Genomic DNA, 21,649 nt, shown 5'->3' with positions numbered 1-21,649 from the left:
GACTGCAGTTACATCAATGCACCAGACTGAGCCAAATGGGGCATTTGTTGGGTCAGGAATGGTAACCCAATAATTTGCAGAAGCAATATTTTTGAGAATACATGACGTTTGCGGATTAGAAGCAATGAATACGTGGCTGTCATCAAGAGTAGGAAGCTCGCCCGCCACAGGTGGCTACGATGAGACGTGGACAGCTGACAGTGCAATGCACAAGATCGCATTGAGTTTCAGTTCAAGGCAGCATAGCTGTATGCCATACTTCTAATATTCTTAAAAAATAAAGCGGCCAACCAGACTGTCGTGCATATTTCTGAAGCTTCGACACATCCACAATAACCAAGACATAGAGTGGACATGGAATTGAGCAGCTGATGCATTGAACGTAATGATCTGGCAACGAAAAGAAAGATATCTAACTGAAAAGACATTTTGTCTTCCCTTTGCAGCATCATTAACGAAGCACTCATGGACCTAGACCTATGTTTACAGTGAATGCAGGAACGTTCATTAAACAACGACGGTGTCGGTGTCACTTTTGTCGTAAACTCTGAGAATATGACGTGGTCGCGGCAAAACGCACTCGGTGCTGAACATACCGGTCCATCACACTTCCCAAAGCCAGCAATAGATCGCTCCACTGGTGACGCTGAACGTCAGTTACTTGAGCTGTCAAGAACTGAAACACTTCACTGCAGTTGCTTCAACAGCAGTGCAGCATGACAGGTGTCACCTGGAGACTCGTTCTTGAGACTGTGCATGCGAGACATGGCATAAAAAGCATCTGTGACACAAGCTGCACAACTCTAAAGGCATGGACTATCTGCTATTATTCAGAATCTGGCATTCTGCGCACACTGGCTGCATCGACAGCACGTGGCAGTGTTCGCTGTACACCCCGAACATCCTCGAATGCTCGGCGTCGTTAGAGTCGTCGTCATCGGGGCACCCCGAGCAAACGTTCAGCGAGTCCAAAAGGCCGACTAGCTTAGTGACGTCTTTCAAATCGTTCACACGAATAACAGGTGATTCGAGGCAGTGTTCTACGGGCACCAGACGTCCCATCGCGTTCACCGTTACCTCCAAATTGTCGTGGACGACGACCGCCTTCTCAACGACTACGATCGCGTCGATGACGCACATCTTGCACAAGGCAACGAGTTCGACGCCACTGCAGTGAACGCTCCAGCCGCACAGGTCCTTGCAGTCTGCCAGACTAGCCCTGAGCTCAGCGAAACGTTCGTCCTGCAGCACATGTTCCTCCGAGTGAAACACCGTAGCCAAGTGCCGGCGTTTTCTCTTACGTTTCTGCGGTGGTTCGACGTTGCTTGCGAGGCGCAAGGTCGGCACGGCTCCGGGCCTCAGCCCCCAGCGACCGCGCGGAATCTGCACAAGGTTACCCTTAACGATGTGCTCGTAGTTCTTAATCAGGTCATCATCCGCAAAGTGCAAGTTGCAGACGATGCTTTTCGCACCCAGGGTCGTCCCTTTGCGAGCGAGTGCGGCGCTCCACTTAGCGGCTAGCGAAGCGTCCTTCGGCACGCCAAAGAAGTGTCGCCCTTTGGATGTGGTCGCATCGTAACCACTTCGACAACCGTACGCCGAGCACTTGGGCATTTTCGTCAAGGAAGCCACATATCGCCACGAAACGACGAAAACGAACTCGTCGCGCTACGCAAACCTCAACCAGCTGCGTTCCGAGGTTTCGAGCGTTTCGAGTCGCGTTCGCGGCTGACAAGCTAGCTTCCGCTTCCGCTGCGAGTGAAGCGCGACTAGTAGATGAATGACCAAACTGCCATATTGTAAAATTATTAAACAATTACCATTATTTACACCACTTAGAGAGATAAAAGTAACTCACTGTGTATAGTATTAACATAATTCCCGTTTAGTTTTCAGACTATATTAGATTACATAGACGGATGGACAGACGTAGTGGACATAGTTCGATGGACGGACGGACGGAGACAAACAGATATGGTTCTTTGTAGCGGGGCGTTTATAGCTACTAGCTTATCCCAAAGATTACTACGCTTCCCGCCAACCAATCTACGCACTATCTCTTTTTTCCTACAGTCGGATACAACCAAAGGCCAGAGACACGTTTCTCCGGCCGATTTCTCCGGCCGTATTTCTGCCTTTGGCACCAGGGCTGGAGTATTGCTGGAGTTGAAAAGAATTAGGAGTTCTTGACAGAGAGTATTTAGTGCTTGAAATTTAGTCGGGTGAACCAGCGTCGAAGGCGGTTCTCCAGGCTTGGCCTATCAGCTGTCGCTGACGGGGAATACCTGTGTGCATGGGCGTCCGGAGGGGGGGGGGGGCAAGGGGGGGCGGCTGCACCCCCCTGGAAAATCACTCACTCGAACCGTGAGTGATGGCCGCACGCCAGGGGCGGTGGTGCGCTCAGTCAAAAGGGTAAAAGCAGCCCCGCATGGTCACATCTGCGAAATGCCGCGTCCGGGCGTGCGTCGTTCCGCCGTTTTCAAACCACGCCATCGTTAGCTCTACTGAAGGGCGACCTGTTCCAGACATACAGCGGCACCGGCGAGCATGTGTTTCGAGCCGCCTTGAGATGGGTGTCTGTTTCTTTGATCTCTAGAGAGATAGCGACACGGAGGCAGACAGTGCACGGGGCATCTTGTTTTCGCCTATCGTTACGCCGGTCACCGATGAATTCTTAAGGAGGGAAGGTAAAATCAGCCGTGTCCACCCCCGCTTTGTCGGGCTGCTCAGGGGCAAGCGGGCGATGAGTTGGCGCCGCCGCCGCTCGCTGTCTCCTCCGATCCACGGGTAGCGCAGTTCGGTAGAAGCGCCGCTTTCAGAATCTCCGGCAAAGGGGATTAGCTGCTTTTGTTCACGGCGACGCAGTCTCCCGAGGCGCCCCCACACCAGCGTTCTTTGCGTCTTCTGCGAAAACCAGCGCCTTTGGTCAACGCAGCCCGATGGCGCCTGCCTGGCTCGCCTGTCACCTCTGGCTGGGCCTCAAATCACAACAGCGCCCATGTACTGTGCGTGTCAGTGCATGGTAAAGAGACCCAGGTGGTCGACATTACCCGGAACTCTGTACTACTCCATCCCTCATAGCCTGAGTCGTTTTGGGGCTCTGAACCCCATAAAAACACAAAAACAAATTTTCCGACTGGAGTGGCGAGTGTCCCTTCCCCTCGGAAGTTGCGCGGCGTTCCTTTCACCCCCAAAGTGCGCATTCGGGGATACTGCGGCAAGTAAGCCCTTGCACGTGTGCGCGCCTCTGTGTTTGTGCTTGGGTGTTTTTAGTGGCCGGTTGTCAGCGAAGCTGAGAACAACCAAGACAGCGGACGAGAAAACGACGAGCGGAGAGCAGTGTGTGTGCGGTTGCTCGACTGTGCGGATGCGCAAGCAAGATGGAGCGAGGTGTATGAAGCTGCGAGCGTGCATTTATCTTGTAAATAAGTTTTCGTTGTATATATAGTCATCTTTTGTTTTCAACGTACGCGTTCAACAGTTTTTCCAATCAATGTGTATGATGAGTGTGCACCGAGAGCGTGTAATGAAGCACAGAAGTGAATTTATCACACGTGTAATTACGCAATTCGCCCAGAAAAATCCGAGGCGCCTACAGTTGCTGTTCAAGGAAGACTGGCTGAGTGACTGTAGTTGCGTGTTTGTGAACATATTGTGCTGTGTGCTGGTCATCAATCCGGGTGAGTCGAGAACCCGTATGCAGCAAGACTGAGCACTCTTCTCCACGAAGTGATATAGCGTCTTTTTGCATTTTTATTAATTTTAGTTGTTTCTTCGTTGATAAACTCCAATGTACCTCTCCTAGCCGCGCTTTAATTTGCTGTTTGTAATTTTTCTTTCATGTGTGCATTTTGTTTAATTTTTATTTATATATAAATAAATAAATTTACTCCGCAAATAGCGCCTTTCTGCTACGAACATACCCCCCCCCCCCCCCCCCCCCCCCCCCCCCCCCCCCCCCCCCCGGGGCACCAACGGGCCCCCCCCCTGCAAAAAATTCTGCGAACGCCCTTGCCTGTGTGGGCCAGCTTCTCCCATCGTACTGGGGAACGAGATGGCGGACAGGCTAGCCCGAGGGCGCTTCTACTGGACTCCTGACATGCTGCCATCCGAACCAGAAGCCCCGGGCTCGTACTGAGAAATAACAGTATAAAGCTAAGACGCCGATATTCAATTGCACTCAGAAACCTAAGCAGACAGGAGGCCACGATCTGGAGGAACATCCAGGCTGGCACCTTCCCAAACACTGGTAGATATACCAAAATCTGGTCAGAGCAGTACAAAACTGACAAGTTCCCAGCGTGTGGAGTGGTCTCAGACCTGTTACGCATGATCTAGAACTGCCCCTAACAATTGAAACGATATTAAAATATAGAAGTCAGGAATTCTTGAACGCTCTCGTCTCACTTCAGGCTAGCCGAATAATCCTAACCGTCTTTCCAATCCCTTAGCGCGAGTTTGTAGGCACTCTTCCTGCGCGGTTATAGGATTATGTTGCGGTGGCAGTAGCGCTCCCAGCTTGAAAGTGCAAATTCAATTGAATTGTTGTTTGCAGGCTTTTTCACAGCCTGATTTTGTACTGAGGAGGAATGAGGCAATGATGCGGGCTCAGCCACTTCAGCCAAGCATGCTGTTTTGCGTTCTACGAACAGAAAAACGAAAGTTACCGGCCACAACCAGCAGGTACGTCATTCGATAATCTTACGACGAACAGAAGTCAGGCTCTTGAGACCCGCGGGTAGTGCATGCTATAAAAGGCCTGGCGCCTACGCGGTTGAGCGGCCAGCGTGTCAGGCCATTTATTACCCTAACGCTCTTTCCACAACCGGCTAGCCTCGAACCCCTCGCGGCTGTCCACTTGACTCTCGGTAATTGAAAAGTTGGAGACACTCATCAGGAAAGCCTACAAGACGGCACTGGGGCTACCGAACTCCACGCCAATGGCAAAGCTCATGGCTCTAGGAGTACATAATACCCTCAAAGAGATGTGGGAAGCACAATGGCTCTCACAACTCAATAGGCTCGCACTCACAACACCCGGCAGAGAACTGCTCGAGAAGATCCATGTTAATCAGCCCTATACAATTGACCAAAGGAAAGAGGTCCCACGCGATGTGAGAAGACGCATCAACGTGCACCCCATTCCGCGGAATATGCATCCCGCATATAACATCGAGAGGAGAAAGGCAAGAGGGGAAGCCCTGCAGAAGAAATGGGACAAGCAGACTAACACCCTTTACGTGGACGCAGCAGGACCACAGAATGGAGTCATGACTATTGTAGTCTCAACGCCTTCAGGGTCGATGGTGAACTGCGCCTCGGTGAAAACATCTAACCCCACTCACGCAGAGGAGGCAGCTATTGCATTAGCTGTAGCATCTAACCCCAACGCCGTTGTGCCCACTGATTCCCAGAACGCCTGTCGCAACTTCAATTACGGATTAATTCATAAGTCAGGGTTGTCATTGCTGACTAAGCATCCACCCAACCAAGCCTCAATCATCTGGTGTCCCGGTCACCTGGAACTACCAGGAGGAAACGAAGCCGCTCACAGGCATGCCCGAGCTCTTCTATACCGGGCGTCTCCCCCTGATGACCATGAAGGGTGCCGTGACCTGATAGGTTTAGCAGTGTATGCTGACAATCTCGCGCCATACAGAACAGCCAGAAAGGAGTACCCAACACCACACAAATCCCTCAATAAGTTAGAAGAGAACACCCTTAGGAGACTACAAACCAACACATACCCAACACCAGCTAAATTACACCTGTGGTACCCTACACTATACTCTCCGCAGTGCCCACACTGTGGAGAGGTAGCTAACCTCTACCATATGGTGTGGGCATGCCAATTTAATCCCTTGCTTGACCCCATTCCCAACCCCTCGGAGGAGCAGTGGGAGGCTATTCTGCTCAGCGATGATCCTGACCGTCAGCACTGGCTGGTGGGGAGGGCCACCGCAGCAGCAGCAGCCAATGGACTACCGGACTAGGCGGCCCACCCACATGTTCTGAAAATACTGAATAAATAAAGGTGTTTTCAATCAATCGATCGGTAACACTCCCAACCGCTCGTAAAACGCCCCCAGAGTCGGTGCACAGAACACACCCCTGCTGAGAGTGTACGCACAAGGAGCGCTCTTGCCATCCCTCGTCCGTATTGCATGCGCGCAAGCCGCGCTGGTCGTACTCCAGCAGTTTGTCCTCCATTTTCCATTGTAATCCGAGGAATGCTCTAGAAATCGCTTTATTTTTTTTTAAGCAGGGCTAGTAGTCCCACACTGTGTGCTGGACGCAAATGTCATTCGAATGCACATGTACGTCTATCCTCGAGTACGGTCCCGATCATGCGTCACGGCAACTTGGATCTCCTTCGGGAATCCGGCGAGGACCTGTATCTGCAGAATATTTCTTCATGCCAAAAAAGTCATGCTGATGCAATAAAAAAAAACTGCTTGCATTTTGTCTTCAATTGCCATATGGCAACGTACTCCACAGTCGACTTTCAACGCCGCGGCTGGACAAGAACTCGAGTATCACCGCTCGAGTCAACCAGCAATACAAAGCGCCAATTACATTAAGTGGAAGCAAAACGTTTTCGCATGCCAGAAGTGGCAGTTTGTACCATGCCAACGGACATTGGCAAGCTGAGTTTCAAAAAAATAAACTAGCGTCGTCGTGCAAGCTTGGCATTGCGCAACGTCCCCTGGATGAGTTGAGTGAGGTTTTGTTCCACAGACCCTATCGTTCGCACGGAGACTGCATTCTACGCCCGCTCCGTACCTGAGGTCGCCTGAACAGTTTCACTTGTTTTGAGTTATTGCAGGAAAATTTATTGAGCATATGACGTTCGCTCTCCGGCAGCGATGGAGCGCATGCATCTGTTGGCTTCGCGATTCGCTCGGCGTCCAGTAGAGGGTATCACGAGCGCACTTCAACCAAGTGTTCGTCCAGATGCCCGAGTGGAAGATGATCCAACTCGCCTGGATGTAATAAAATAGGCTTTTAAACAAGCCTAGCCAACCTGGGGTTTCTGTAAACATGACTTTAACAACACTTAGACAACTTTCTGCGGCTCTGCAGTCGAAGTTACGAGCACTGCTGCTGGGCTGGGCCTGCTGAGCCTTTCTTCAGTCCCTGAGGTGATTTCATCCGCCAACACAGCGCCTCAGTTCGTGCATTAATTGTGGTCAAGTGTTGAACTAACATGTTACCAAAGGGAATTTAATTGTGGCTGGTAAGCGAGTGCGCGATACTCTTGTCCATCTTTGTGGGGAGCAACGCCTGCCAGCCTCCCCACCCTAAGCCACTTACGAATATCTATAGCACCGTTCCTATTTGGAAACCACCTCGCGCAGGTGACTTCGACTGCAGAGCCACAAAATATTGCCATCAAGTATGTCCAACAGGAGCGCCTTCTTCTGCTCCTCAAACAAGGTTTTTTGATGACACAAACACTCACGCCACAACACACACGGGTGGTACCAAATCCAACAATCCTCCTTATTCCTGTCTTTTGAACACATAATCCACAACACATATACTTCTTTGGCAAGTTCATGGTGGAACACACATGGAGATCGTACGAAGAGTGGAGGATGACAGTGCGATGAATGGAGCAAAGGCAGAGGATGACGAGCACGACAGTACATCAAAGGGTGGTCGTGCACATGGTGCACGCAAGGCCTGCTTACACCTCGTCACGTGTCCGACGCATGGCTGCTCTGCACTTGCTACCGCCACGTACGGACCGCAACACAACTCAGTGTCTTCGGGGTGCAGTTCTTTGCCACACACAAACGATAGAAACGAGCGCACCAACAAAACACCACGAGTTTCTAGGCGCGCGCTGCTGGAGTCGCTGCATGCGACTAACTAACGCTAAAGAACGCTTGTTGATTGATAGAGTCAGTGGACTTTTCCAGAGACTCTTAATTGTTGAGCTTGGCGAGCGCCCTCTGGCAGTATGAACTGGTTCACTGGGTCCCTGTGCGGCTAGGCGTTTTCCTCAGGCGATGAGGAAAAGGGCGCCGCGTATCAGGCGGGCAGTTGGAAGGCGGCCGCCGCGTTGCTAGCCGTCGAAGCGTCCGACGGCTGCCGCCCGCGGCTCGGGCAGGAGCGCATGCAGGCGATCTCCCTGAGCGTGGGCAGCACGTACTTGACGTCGTCCGTGTCGATGGCGCACGTGAAGAAGTGGTACACGGGCCGCTCGGGCTTCAGGTCCACGAACGAGCGGCGCAGGAACTCGCGCGCCGCCTTGGCGTCGCCCGGCGGACCTCGGTACGCCGAGAAGTAGGCGCCCAGCGGCGAGCGCGCGATCTTCTGCTCGAGAAGGTCCTTCTTGTTGAGCACCAGCAACAGGTGCGACTCGGCGAACCAGGGGCTCGACGCGATCGTGCTGAACAGGGCCCGCGCGCGGTTCATCCGGTCCGGGTCGTCGTAGTCCGATAGGGGCGCCACGAAGATGACGCCGCTCACGTCCTCGAAGCAGTGGATCCACTTCTTGGGCTCGGAGCGCTGCTCGCCCACGTCCACCAGACGCACGGGGTACTCGTCCAGCTGGAATGCGTACTCGAGCACGCCGCGCGACGGGGTGCGCACGCGCAGGTAGTCGTCGCGCGACGGCACGTACCCCGGGCGCGTGACACGCTCCACGTCCGGCAGGAAGGGCGGCAGACCACCGTACTCGGAGCGGCGCGCATAGCACTCGCGCACCCCCGCGTCCTCCCAGAGGCGCCGCAGGGCCTCGGACACCGGCTCGCTGAGCGGCGGCTCGAGCGTCTCGCATCGCACGCCGGCCAGCATCATGGCGCTCTCGGCGTTGGACGGGTTGGCGTACGCGATGCCCAGAGCGTCCATTGCGCGCACGATGCGTTGCATGGCGCCCAGTAGCGCCTGGTACACGCTGCGCACGTGCTCGGCGCGATCGGCTCGCGCGTCGCCGCCCTCCTGGATGAGGCGCACCTGCTTGAGGAAGGTGGTCTTGCCGGCCTCCTCGGGCCCCAGCAGCAGGAACTTGGACTCGCGGTCGGCCTCGAAGCGCTCCCGGCTCAGCTGCCGCTCGATCTGCTCGTTGACTCGCTTCTGGTGCTTGGCCTCTTCGCTCAGGCAACAGGACACGGGCGGAGCCATGGCGGCCATCAACAAGTGGCCGCCGCCGGTCGATACGCGTTCCGCAAAGTATCTCCGCTCGCCACCTGTGCGCATATGCCCCCCACTGCTCCACCAACGGCGACCCTAACAACCCTACTGCCGAAGGAAATGGGGAAAAGCGGGAAGGTAGGCGCGCCTCCCACTAGCGCCGCAGCTTCGAACTGCATCACAGCGTTCCGAGAACAGACACAGACATCTGATTTGCACAATAGTGGTGCGACACAAATTAATCTCGGATCGTGCTTCGCGTCTGATCGAAACGATACGGACGGCCGCAGTTCCTTCCGCACGCGTCGCAGTTCCGCCATTAGATCTAGCAACACTGACCCGCGTACTCCGCCGCCCGCTAGGTGGCTCGGTGCTGGTGACGCGCTCGCCGACGCCGCCTCGAGTTATCTGGCGTGATTGTCAACAGGTTCCCGCTACAACTCGCGCAGGTATATTTTCATCCCCTTTCGCTTGCGTTTGTACAAACTGTTGCATAGTTTTGTGTCGACATTTTCTCAGACAAGCCGCGCGCGCACCTAAGATAAAAGCAGCATTAGCATCACCTCCGCGGGGTCCCGTACAAAAGTCATAGCAGCCGACGCCCATGTTCAAAGACGTTGGAGCGTTGTTTGCTATGTAAACACGGCTGAAACACTTCTGTGCCGTTTAATCTTTTGCCTCATTTCCTCTTCCTGCGCTGTACACTACAGCATGGTTTTCTGTACAGCGATTGAGCACAAGCGTCAGTCCTTTGCGATTGAACCGGTCTGAAAAGATCATACTCCAACTTGCGATCAGTTTGGAAATGAAGGGCGCTTTGTTCGATGTACTGAAGGCAGTCGTATCGCGGCGGCATGCTACTAAAGTACGGGTATTACCACAGTTCTGTATGCGAGACTGCAGCCCAAACTCGGCCCAAACTCGTAGTACCGCCCTTGCGGGTGTAATGCGCTCGCAAAGTACTAACGACACTCCCTGTAATGTTGTTCCTCCTCAGTGGATGGCATTTTATGCATCCTAGCGACTATTCACGATAGTCGTGTTGTTGTTGTCGCGCTGATCGTGATCACCACTGTGAGCGAGGTTATGGAGACTGCATGCTAGCGTTTGGAAAATTAATTGTGGTACATTTTAGACAAGAATACCCAACGAGTTGTTGTAAATGGTGTGTGGTCATGGGTCATATTGAAGGTTTAGCGAGAGCCACTGAGCATGTTTGCTTTCGTCCAGTAATTTCGTACTGTCAGATCAACTCTTTTCTATGGCTTCTATAGGAACACTGCCAAGTTCTCTGCCACTGGTGGAGGAAGTTAACTGTGTCAAACACCAAATAGTGCACAACCTCAGTTAGCAAAGCTATGTTGGCTTGTTACATTATTATTAACATGTCCTGATGTGGCTGTCTACCGCTGAGCACTTGGAAAGCTCCAGCACTACATGCTTGAGTATACAGCGAGTTAAGTTGACTGGGTAATTTTTAAGAGCACTTAAAATCTTAGTCTGGGCAGAAGTTCAATTACTGTCATTATATAGGTAATGTACCTCCGCAGAAAAGTAATGTGTGACTAAACAACAGCAATGTCACTTCACTGGTGCCACTATTGCCGTACCAGCATCAAGCATTCTTGTCCCCTATGCGCAGAAATGGTGGACATCAAAGCGTGGGCCGAGTCCATCGTCGAGTGGGCTGCAAAGAGCCCCGGCGAGTTCATCTACTACGTGCTGCTGTGCCTCTCGCCCTTCTTCCTCATCAGTGCATTCCTCTCGTGGAAGCTGGCCAAGCACATCGAGGCCGAGGAGAAACGTAAGAAGCAGAAGTCCAAGAAGAAAGCAAACGTCGCCGAGACTAGACGCACCAAGTCCGACTGATAGCACGACGCCATCGGGTCTCGAGAGTCACCGCTGCACCCAAAGCCACTGCGTCACCAGCGCGTGGCTTGTATGGAGGGCACACCAAGCTAAATTTACCACGCCGCGGAAAGGGAAGCGACGCAGTTAGGCCACGCAAACTCAACTTGGAAATGGTCACCGGACGGGTCACAACTCCGCAAGCATTGCATAGAAAGGTGTCGGCCTGAAGCAAGAATTGTGTAACATACACAGGCTGCAAGTTGGCTGTGCCACAAGTCATGGGCCATTTCGTTTTGTAATTTTTTTTGTTTTCCATCAAGTGTCAAGTTGTACCTGCACGTCATGTTGGATGCGCAGCGTATTCCATGCACTGCTGAAAGGACCAGGCCAATTTAAGGGTCTGTCAGTATTTACTGGTGTGCCATATTGCCTGGACACCTCCCATTACGCAGGAGCTTTGCATTCTGGCATGTGTAGCTCCAGCAGCCTGTGGTGTGCTTCTAAGGTGCATGCGTTTACCCAGTCCATCATGGAAAGGTTGCCCACCTCTTCGGGAATCTGCTGGCACAACACTTCGGCACTGCACCATGCACGTCTAGCACCAATTAAAGCATGAACACGCGAAATACAATGACCAGAACACTTACTTCATTCCACTTCACACGACATTTCTCTTCAACGTCAGCTTTGTGTCCCTGGATGGAAATTATTACAAACGCAAAGTGCCTGTACTGACCAGAACAGATGCAGTGACTGTTTTAGGGCCGCATCGCGGCTATCTCCCTTTGGTTGGCAAGTTGTACCACACTTGTGAAGCCCTCGAGATATTCAAATAAACTACGTAAAAACTGCCCTATTACAACTCTCCAATTCGTGCACAGCCTTAGCTGCACAAAACCTGGATGTGAACGTTTGTCGAATAGTTTGGAGCAATTCGCCGGCCACCATTCTCAGTGGCAGCGCACATTCACTTCATTCTGCTGCGACTCTTGATGCTGTCTGCAGGTGGCCAGAATTTTGCTTGGTTCAAGAATTGAGTGAATCATCTGCAGTCGAGAGTTAGTGCTTGGTAATGCACTCAACGGCTACAAGAAACTGAGCATGCATCAGCTCATTACCGTTTAATCACTACAACAGCCACCGAGACACTATTGTGAAGGTCCAAACACATATTCCGTCTTGCCAGTGATACCAGAGGTGTATAATACTACTGACAACTAATGCAGGCATGACTACTCGTGCTACCTTGTGTTTATAGTTCGCCGACAACCAGAAGAGCAGCCCTATTGCATTTATTATCCGATATAAGAATTTGTTTTAACTTATTCATGGCAAGTTGCATGTCGCTCTGTTTGCAGAGGATCCTGGCACTAAAGCTTGTTTCAGAAATGCATCTTCAAAGCAGTACCTACTCCAAAGCACTAGTGCATTCAGTAAAGCGCTGAAGTCCATGCCATGTTCACTGTATTGTTGCTTCTATGCCCAGGAGTTGGAAGCCGTTGCAAAGTTGAGAAAAAAAGAAAAACAAAACTCCACTGCTGAATTTCACCGTAGAGGTTCCCTGGCATTATTTGTTCTCTGACACTGCTTTGCAAGGTGTCTTGCAACCTTCTGGTCTTCATTAAGCTCTGAATAACTGTTCTATGCTTGGCTAATTTGAAACTTCTTGCAGAGTGCTATGTACTGGCAGCTATGGCAAAGCACAGAGCTTGGTTTGGTGGCGTTTTTTTGTACTAACAGGCTTTTTGAGATGGACAGGCAAGTGACTCGTGACAATGGCCCTATGTATCTTTAGAGACCTGTTGGAAAGGCCTTTACAAACCATGCTAATGCTCCAGCACACAGTGGTGCTGATAATTACGTGATCTCACCAGATACACTTTTGGTACATATTCTGTATAGATGGGTAAATAAACAACACTCAACTCTCAGTTTTTGTGTGCATTATGCATTGAAGAGTGACAAGTTGATGCTAATGTCTCAACACACAACAGTGCTGACCATTATCTGATATCACCAGGGACACTTTTAAGCAACAAACACTCAACCTGGATTCTTTTGTGCGCATTAAGAATTTAAGAATGATAAGACATTGAGTAGTCAACCTAGCTACATGTGTTGACCTGCACAGTTGTATCATGTATGCAAGGATTCGCACTCCATTGAATATGTACTAACAACACACTCTCATCATAGCCACTGCGGTGGCTCAGTGGTTATGGTGCTCAGCTGCTGACCGAAAAGCATAGTACGGCAATCGCATTTCAATGGAGGTGAAATGCTACAGACCCATGTACTGTGCAATGTCGGGGCATGTTGAAGAACCCCAGGTGGTCGTAATTATCCGGAGCCGTCCATTAGGGTGTCCCGTATAGCCAGAGTCACTTTGGGACATTAGACACCATAAACCAAACCAACGCTCACATCAACTGCTGCACATATATTCACAGGGTGAACCGGAAGCTCACTGCCCATTTACTGCGCCTGTGAGGTCATTCAGAGTAGCATGTGAATTCATGTAAACAAATTAACTTTTAAATTTTCTTGCTCAAGTATTCATTCACGTACCCCTAAGCTTTCACTTATTTTTTTTCACCCATTCACTAGCTCACAGTTCCTATTTCATATGCTTAGTACTCTCCGATAGGGCAGTCTAGTCCCACAGTGGGAAATGTATTTTATGCCACATGGACAGGCTGTTGTTCTGGACTGTGCACGGTCTTGGCAGCAGAATGTACTGGAGAGGTGCTTGGGTTTGCATGTACTGGTTTAGGCTACTTGTCTCAACTCAGGATAAGGTAGTGTCGTGAAATAGATGTTAGCTTTCTTAGCCCATCTTAACACTTGGTTCATCACTTTCCTATGCATGCTTCTTAAGACCTGACTGTACACAAACAAGAGCTGGCAAGAAAGATTGCATGATGGTCATTAACAAAGTAGTTGCATGCAGTGTGCAGTGCTGTGTCAACATCTAGCTGCCTGAACAAAAGGGAGGGGCTGGTTGGACAGTCCTGACACTCTCTGAACATTGATTCCCAGTAGAAAATAAATTAGCTGTATCTGCTGTAAACTGGTGGGCCCAAGCAAATATAGTTTAGGGAAACACTAAAGGATCATAGACACCAATTTAGGTTGTATGTTTTCTTCTTTCAAGTGATGCGTTAGCCATTAAAATACGTGGTTCACCATGTGGACTATGACCACTAAATAATGTATAATTCAATTTCTTGATGCTTTTTTCGGTATCGGTTTCATCAACTGAACAATAGCTGTGATGTGTAGTTGGTGCGTAGGTCATTTGAGGCACGAAAAAAAGACAAAATATAGTTGCTGATTTGCGAATAAGTATTACTACAACACTTAAACCAGCCCACTTTGAGAGCTGGAATGAGGATAAACGACACATCAGAAGTTATGCTGGCATTTTTTTTTTTATGCCCATCTGATAAAAACAAAATGATGAAAACAAAACGAAAACAAGAAATCTAATTGTAAATTATTTAGTTGTCGTAGGCAAGAACCACGCATCTAACACATCATTTGAAAGAAGAAAACATTGCATGAGAAATTTGGTGTCTATAATCCTTCAAGATGGTCTTTGATGATGAGTCAAAAAGAACACAGAATGGTTCCGTCAAGTCAGCCCACACATTGGGGCCCCACAGTTCCTCGGCTCCACTGCTCCGGTAGGTGCAATCAATGCCAGAGTCACAGAGGTAATAGTACTGCTTCTGCCAGGGTCCAGATCTGATGCTATAATGGCAACCACTAATGCTATGAACCTATATACTGGCAACCCTTCACACCATTGTCCAGAAGTAATGCAAAAGAACTGAAAGCTGAGTGGGCTGGTGATCATTCGTATCAAGAAAACAGCACAAAAACAAGGCTCGACAGATTACACAGGACAAGTGCTTACCCTCGGAGGAGTCGATACTTGTCCAGTCTGCCATCATTTTTGCTCTCTTTCCCAGTATTATCTGGAAATTTGTTGGTTTGGTTTAGTTTATGGGGTTTAACGTCCCAAAGCGACTGAGGCTATGAGAGACGCCGTAGTGAAGGGCTCCGGAAATTTCGACCACCTGGGGTTCTTTAACGTGCACTGACATCGCACAGTACACGGGCCTCTAGAATTTCTCCTCCAAAGAAATTCCAGCCACCGCGGCCGGGATCGAACCCGCGTCTTTCGGGTCAGCAGCCGAGCACCATAGCCACTGAGCCACCGCGGCGGCGGAAATTTGTTAGTGCTTGCACAAAGCGCACACCCTTTCTTTTTTTTTTCTTGCCTTATCTGGCAGTGTGAGTCATAACTAAAGTGCAGCTGAATTGCGGCTACAAGCAGATTTTTCTGACTGAGAAAAGAACAGTCTTTTACAAGTGCTCATGGCGCGTTAAAAGAGTGCAAACAAAGACGGTACACAGGCTGAAACGCAGGCGAGTCCTGTCTTACCTATTAACTCGCATAATGATCGCATTAGCACAATGAATGCACCCCCAATTTGGCTTTTAAAAATACCAATTACTTTTTCCCTCTCGTATTGAATTTGCCCTTTCTTTTGGCACGTGGTTGGTCACTCATGAGAGTGAATGCTGTCAAATGCCCTTCTTTGAATGCCAAAACAATATGCAATACTATAAAGTACCATCTGTATAGACTTCCACACCTCACCCTACTGCACAGACAGTAAAAAAAAAAAATGTGCCGCCAGGAATCCGAAAACAAAGAGAAATCACACCTGGCTGCAAAGGGTTCCTCTATTGGATCTGCCATGTTGAGGATAGTAGCAACTTGTTGCGGCTGGGATTCACTTCGAATGCTGCGAGTTGTGCTAGAGTGAACTGTAGTTTTGCTCTTTTCGAATAGCATCGTGGGTCCCTAAGCGAGTTATACCCGTGGGTTTGAGATAAAAATTGTGCACCATGATCTCGAGCATGGAAACCGTGCTGATGAACACATTTTGTTAAGGTGAGCTGTACCGGACAAAGTATTTGTTCCACTGGCCTGCTTTACGTCCCGTTTTTATCTCTTAATATGCTACCCTACGTAATGAACAAACTCCCCAAATTTTAGGCCATTTTCTCAGACAAAAGTGCACTCATTATGCGAGCAAATATGGCAGTTTGCACTGCTGATGCACAATGAATACCTACCAACTTGCTCAGGTTATAACTTTTATGAGTGAGACATCACAGATAGGCAACAAAGTAATGTGAGACTTGCTACCATGCATACGAGTAGTATCTTACAACAACTTCAACTCAACTCTAAGATGGACAGGCGAGTGCATGAAATGTCACCGGTTTTTGTGCCTCGTATTCCAGGAAAGACGTTTTCAGATGGGCATGTCTTCACAGTTACGAGCTCTCGCATGTAAAAGAAGTGAATCTCGCATCGACCGCAAGCACAAAAAGCTAGGCATCGAGTAGAACGTGCCTCTTTGTCTTAAATTGCCACAAGACAGAATTCTCTGTCATTACAGAGAAATTTACTGTCATTTGTCAGAAACGAGGACACTGCAAACAACAACCTAACACACAGTCCATTTTGGTGACTATGCACTATAAACACTGTACAAGAGTGGCCTGGTGATTCTCCGCTGCTTCACTATACAAGCTGACTCGTACGCCTGATGAGGTGCATTTGTATCCCTCACGGAGATACAAATACAGCCTGTACTGCAGGCTCCAGCTGCGAGTGCACATGCAAGCTACTTAGGTGGGCTCTCTTTGGGGGGCTCCAGAGAGTCCTGGGGGGCCTCTGCCTCTTTGCCTTCTTGTATTCGTTGATAATCATCATACAAAGGAAAGGAAGCTGCATAGAAAAAAAAAAACGCAGTTATCGGTGTTACAGATTTCACTTTTGGCTTATGTGCCTCTTCTGTACCATTAGTAGCACCACGCTCATCTCTTGCACAAAGCTGCTGGTGTGTTTACTTACAGCACCATGAATCAGGCTGAACTGAAAACTACACAAACCAGTGTGTGAGTGAGAAATATAAACGAAATATAAAATTTAATATGGAAATAAAACTTGGAGTAATAAAATCAATAACAAAACAAATTCGAAGTCTTGACACCCCCCCCCCCCCCCAAAAAAAAAAAAAAAAAGTTCCCAAGATTTGTGCAAAGAATGTGTGCAAGATTTACTGCAGAAAGCTGACCAGTGTGGTAATGTCATTCTTTTCAACCCATGTTGCAAAATTTGACTTGGATCAATGATCAGCTAAAGCAGTGCAACCATGCATAAAAGCATCATTAAACCAATCATCAAGAAAGTGACATATGAATCACTACTGCAACACGCTTAGTGTTACAACACTGCAACGCCATACAAACTGCAACCAGAAGCAGTGATAAAAAGTTTTTTTCTGAACTGAGCAGAAATATATTTCTAAACCAAGTTTATCAGGGCATACTGCTAAGTTTTTTAATGCGTTGAGCTATTAACTTGGAAACCATGGTTTATATATTTGCAGCATGCCTCAGGCTTTCTACTGCAAGCAGAAATGAGCGCAGATGCCAAGGCTGCACTTCTCATGCAAATGAACTGCAAAAACCACTTCCACTGCTTGGCATCGAAGTCATAATAATGCCCCCAGTGGTGAACCTTCCCTACACCATATAACGGTACGAGGCAGAGTAGTTCCAGTAATCGATACATGAAATGGTCAATGCTATCCATATAAGAGCCAAATAAAAACTACTGAGCATTCGGCAGCCTCAAGAACATGCTGCCGAAGACCTGCGCGAGTCACATATTCAATTTTTGATCTCGAGAGTTGTGTAGCAAGGCTCGTAGTACTGCTGTGGTTGTTTTCTGAAAAAGGTGGACTCATACTCACAATAGGGATTCTGACGAACGACCTCACCAAGTTGTCTCCTCTCACGTTCCTGCGAGACGAAGCATCAGCAGTGCTATGGGACCACACTGAGACCAGACACCACTGATCGGCTAGTTTCATGCGTAACCTGAAGCCAAGAGGCTGCCTGATTGCATGAAGCCTAGGACTTATGCTGACTCTGCTTAACCTGGCTTCGGTAATGGCACACTGTTCAATGCTTTTCCAAGCTTCATGCCAAATCCAAGCAGCCTAGGAGAGGGGGTTAAGAGACACTTCACCTCTCTAGCTGCATTTTCCAGAAGTGCTGCTTTCTCCTTTTTCGATTCCATCAGCGCTTGGTTGTAGGCAATTTCCTGCAGTAATAATTTCAGGCGAACATGGATTATCATTGGCTGTAATGCACAATACAAAGCGAATACATAAAAAGATTTAGTGAAACAGGACAATGCACAGTTAGATAACAGGACAAGTGAGGAAGCTTAGTTATGATTTGCGCCACTTTTGATTTTCATAAGCATCAAGGTCAAGTCTATCATCATCATCATCGTCAGCCTGACTACGCCCACTGCAGGGCAAAGGCCTCTCCCATGTCTCTCCAATTAACCCTGTCCTTCGCCAGTTGTGGCCACCGTATTCCCGCAAATTTCTTAATCTCATCCGCCCAAATAACTTTCTGCCACCCCCGCTACGCTTGCCTTCTTTTGGAATCCACTCCGTTACCCTTAAGGACCAGCGGTTATCTTGCCTTCGCATTACATGCCCCGCCCAAACCCATGCATTAACACATCTCAAGCAACACTGCATAAGAAGTGAAATGAGCTGACAAGAATTTCTGGAAATTTCAGGGTGAGTTGTATCAGGTGAAATGCAGAACCATCACGATATAAAAGTGCAAAGAAAACCAGAATGCAGATATAATAATGGCTGTAAAAGCACGATAGAAAAAAATGCAATGTTGTACAATACTGTCGTAATGCTGTAACTGTTCCGAAAAAGTTACAGGATTTAGAGCAGAGACATAGCAGAGAGCAATGATTAAGAGATAATTCCACAAACATGGCATGACTCTACACAGATCGAGCTACATGTCTATGTTCTACTGAAAATGCATTTGGTGCTTAGATGACAATGAAGGTGAGCAGATGTGCATAAGTGTTTCAAATGGAGCCACTGCTGCAAAGGAGGCGATGTGTCAACAATTGTTTGCATAGTTTACTGCACAGTGTACTCTCAGGCGCCCCCGATATCACTTGCACTTGTTAGGCAAAGAGGAGACATTCTGATCAGAAGCTGAAAGGTTGGTCACTCTCTGCACATGTTGATCGATACGAGAGCACACACAGCATGGCTATTGAGGGAATCTGCCTGACCATGCACACTATCGTAATGGTTAGTGTGAGCATGTGAGCTGGTAGTAAGGGGATTTTTACCAAGCACTACTCGGATGTTTTTACAGAGGAAAAAGACAGTTTCATGAGCTGCCATGCATTCATTACACTTGACTGCCAATGGCAGGAATGTGACCAGATAAATAAGCATTGGCAGAATTTCAAGGCATAAATTGAAAGTATATGGCAGCTATTTATTGCTACACCTGTTGAATGAATGAATGAATGAATGAATGAATGAATGAATGAATGAATGAATGAATGAATGAATGAATGAATTTGAGCGATTGACAGCGAATGTACTCGGTGCCTTCGAACACTGCTGCCTATTGACCTACCCCCGAGATTGTTTTTTTTTGCGTGTGTGTGTGTGTTGTTATTCCTCGAGCATTGTAACTGGCGTCATTAGACGTCAGCATTACTCAAGTTCATATTTGAACCCTTGTCTCGCCTAAACCACCTGCACGTGTCCCGAAGTCCCTCCCTGTTATACGTTGTGGTAGCAAGTTGGGCCAGCGTACCTCTTGCGTTGGGGGAACGGCACGTCTTCCTCGCAGCCAAGCTGAAAAGGAGCGAGATCGGCAACGGAGTCAGTGAGTCGTCATTCTCGCTGCCACAAGTCCAAAGGTAGTACATGTCCGCTCACCTTCCCATTCTGCGGGCATTTCTGCAGTAAAGTTATCCTTAATGCGCGGCTCGAACCATCGCCTCGGCCTTCGCTTTCCTCTGCTCGGGTCTGAAATTTCACCACACCGTGAACGAAAACACCAGGACCCGTAACACGCGCAAAATCACACGAAGCAGTGTGTTTTCGATGACACGGCTTGCACGCGGGCGGAGATGATGCATGGGAATATTTCAACGCACGAGTATAGCTTACCAGCCGGTATCTCGAAATACTTGTTTCCGAAAAGATCGCGACCAACTTCTGTGCCGGGGTTTCTCTTGGTAGTTATAGACGACCAGAAATTCTTCCAAATCTGCACGACAACCCCCCTGCCTCCGTTTGACATGATCAAAACGTACTCGGACCTATATTTCACCACTCCAGCATGGCAGTTGCAGTCGAAGCCCGTTGTAAGCGGTGTGACGGGAAGAACGCGGGAGAAACCTAGGCGCCCATGCCATGCCGAACATTAAAGCGAAAGTAGCGAAACCCAGTAAAGAATGCTATGCCTGCTGTATGGCTAGCAATCCCACGTTGCATTCAGTTGCCATAGTTGCACGCATATGCGTCGAGATGTCGCTGACTACTAATTAAAACTTGAGAAATTAAAACCTGCTTTGTTTTAAAGTACATATTTTTGCATTTTTATTTTTTTACAATAAGTACGGTTTTATTTGCGCGAAACTTTATATGTTTAAAATTAGTCTTTTCAAATCTCGGAGGCCACTAAAAAATGAATTTACGTTTTACTTTATTGCCGTCTTTGGCGCTAGCTACTATCAACACTACCGTAAAATAGAACAGAATTATCATAAAATAAATTAAATAATCGTTTAGAATAATAATCAAATTAAGTAAAAATAAAAGTAAAAACACCAAAATAAATAAAACGTTTATGCAAGGCGACGTTTGCTTGCTGTTTTGATTCGTCGTCGCCACAGACAATAAAAAATGTTTCGATTAATTTTGACCGAATTACGCACATAATCCACCCAAACTAAATATAAAACAAAACTGACCGCCAAATACCACCTTTGTACGAAATTTGAGCCTGAAGAAGCGAACGATTAGGCATAGAATTTTCTTTTTTCGATTTTCTTTGTGGTCTGGTTCTCACATGCGGATTCTTGTCTTCCGAGCGTAACGATCATAGATTTAATAAACTGTAACGATGGGGCTATCTTAAACAGAATTTTCACTTAGCAAAGAAAAGGCGAATGATGGCGGAAATCATGCAGTTTCAGTTTCGAGTTGCAGGTAGAGTTTTGTCGATGGCGGGTGATGTTTATAGCTTTAGGGCGCAATTTACCTACCAAACGTGCTTTGAACCTCACTCCATATCACAGCTCTCTTTGTACAGCAGCACCTACAAGAAGCACGCAAAACAATTTTCGGGCTAGTCATAATACTTTGACAGCGCGAGAGAAACAGGGGACGATAAAGAGGAACAAATACTCGATTTAAACCCAGTTTCAGCTTTTCACTGTGCGCACTTTCCTTACAACTTTAGAGTTTATTCCAGGACTGGCTAGCTCTATATTTACGGCACCCCCCTACTCTGTTCTCCGGTAAACTTTGACAACACACACCCAAGAAATGCAAATAATTTGCCTGCAAATGTTCCAGAAGAGTACTTGGACAAATTTCCAACAAATACTACAGTTTTTACAGATGCCTCTCAGTTAAAGGCAGCTGTTTGTATTTATTCCATGGCTCTTAATTGGAGTTTTTTCAGGCCCCTGATTATACGCCAACGTTAG

At 48.3% G+C, this 21,649-nt stretch overlaps 3 protein-coding genes and 1 pseudogene across 4 annotated transcripts; 1 reads left to right on the top strand and 3 right to left on the bottom strand.

The window, feature by feature from the left end:
- Positions 1 to 527: 527 nt before the first annotated feature.
- On the bottom strand, positions 528 to 5,835 carry LOC149365824 (uncharacterized). Its single transcript, XM_089546508.1, has 2 exons — positions 4,016 to 5,835; positions 528 to 2,285 (listed from the first exon to the last, which is right to left on the bottom strand). Exon 2 carries the CDS (start codon positions 1,612 to 1,614, stop codon positions 817 to 819), a length of 798 nt encoding a protein of 265 aa, XP_089402634.1. The 5' UTR covers positions 1,615 to 2,285; positions 4,016 to 5,835; the 3' UTR covers positions 528 to 816.
- A 982-nt stretch (positions 5,836 to 6,817) lies between these two features.
- On the bottom strand, positions 6,818 to 20,434 carry LOC149365821 (NADH dehydrogenase [ubiquinone] 1 alpha subcomplex assembly factor 2). Of its 2 annotated transcripts, none has more exons than XM_089546529.1 (6): positions 20,103 to 20,434; positions 19,869 to 19,958; positions 19,744 to 19,784; positions 18,113 to 18,187; positions 17,835 to 17,883; positions 6,818 to 6,983 (listed from the first exon to the last, which is right to left on the bottom strand). In XM_089546529.1, exons 1-6 carry the CDS (start codon positions 20,233 to 20,235, stop codon positions 6,922 to 6,924), a joined length of 450 nt encoding a protein of 149 aa, XP_089402655.1. In that variant the 5' UTR covers positions 20,236 to 20,434; the 3' UTR covers positions 6,818 to 6,921. The 2 variants fall into 2 exon arrangements, with proteins under 2 accessions (XP_089402655.1, XP_089402648.1); XM_089546522.1 differs by lacking the exon at positions 6,818 to 6,983 and adding an exon at positions 16,457 to 16,804 and having other exon boundaries at positions 20,103 to 20,432.
- On the bottom strand, positions 7,490 to 9,416 carry LOC149365823 (guanine nucleotide-binding protein G(q) subunit alpha pseudogene; annotated as a pseudogene).
- LOC149365822 (small integral membrane protein 15-like) lies at positions 9,436 to 12,923 on the top strand. The gene is made up of 2 exons (XM_089546544.1): positions 9,436 to 9,590; positions 10,784 to 12,923. The coding sequence occupies exon 2, from the start codon at positions 10,786 to 10,788 to the stop codon at positions 11,008 to 11,010; it is 225 nt and encodes a 74-aa protein (XP_089402670.1). The 5' UTR covers positions 9,436 to 9,590; positions 10,784 to 10,785; the 3' UTR covers positions 11,011 to 12,923.
- Positions 20,435 to 21,649: the final 1,215 nt, after the last annotated feature.

The sequence above is a fragment of the Amblyomma mixtum genome, chromosome 1 (genome assembly GCF_055824585.1).
Source record: "Amblyomma mixtum isolate Tamu chromosome 1, ASM5582458v1, whole genome shotgun sequence".
In the NCBI taxonomy this organism is placed as follows: Eukaryota; Metazoa; Arthropoda; class Arachnida; order Ixodida; family Ixodidae; genus Amblyomma; species Amblyomma mixtum.
The sequence above is the reverse complement of the archived record's forward strand: the minus strand, read 5'-3'. Positions and strand labels throughout refer to the sequence as shown.

Coding starts and splice junctions, on each gene's coding strand:
- LOC149365822 (XM_089546544.1), top strand. CDS start 10,786: ATGGTGGACATCAAAGCGTGGGCCGAGTCCATCGTCGAGTGGGCTGCA.
- LOC149365821 (XM_089546522.1), bottom strand. CDS start 20,235: ATGTCAAACGGAGGCAGGGGGGTTGTCGTGCAGATTTGGAAGAATTTC. Junction 19,959..20,102: donor GTATTTCGAGATACCGGCTG/GTAAGCTATACT, acceptor GTGAAATTTCAG/ACCCGAGCAGAGGAAAGCGA. Junction 16,805..17,834: donor CGTTCGTCAGAATCCCTATT/GTGAGTATGAGT, acceptor TTTTCTATGCAG/CTTCCTTTCCTTTGTATGAT.
- LOC149365824 (XM_089546508.1), bottom strand. CDS start 1,614: ATGCCCAAGTGCTCGGCGTACGGTTGTCGAAGTGGTTACGATGCGACC.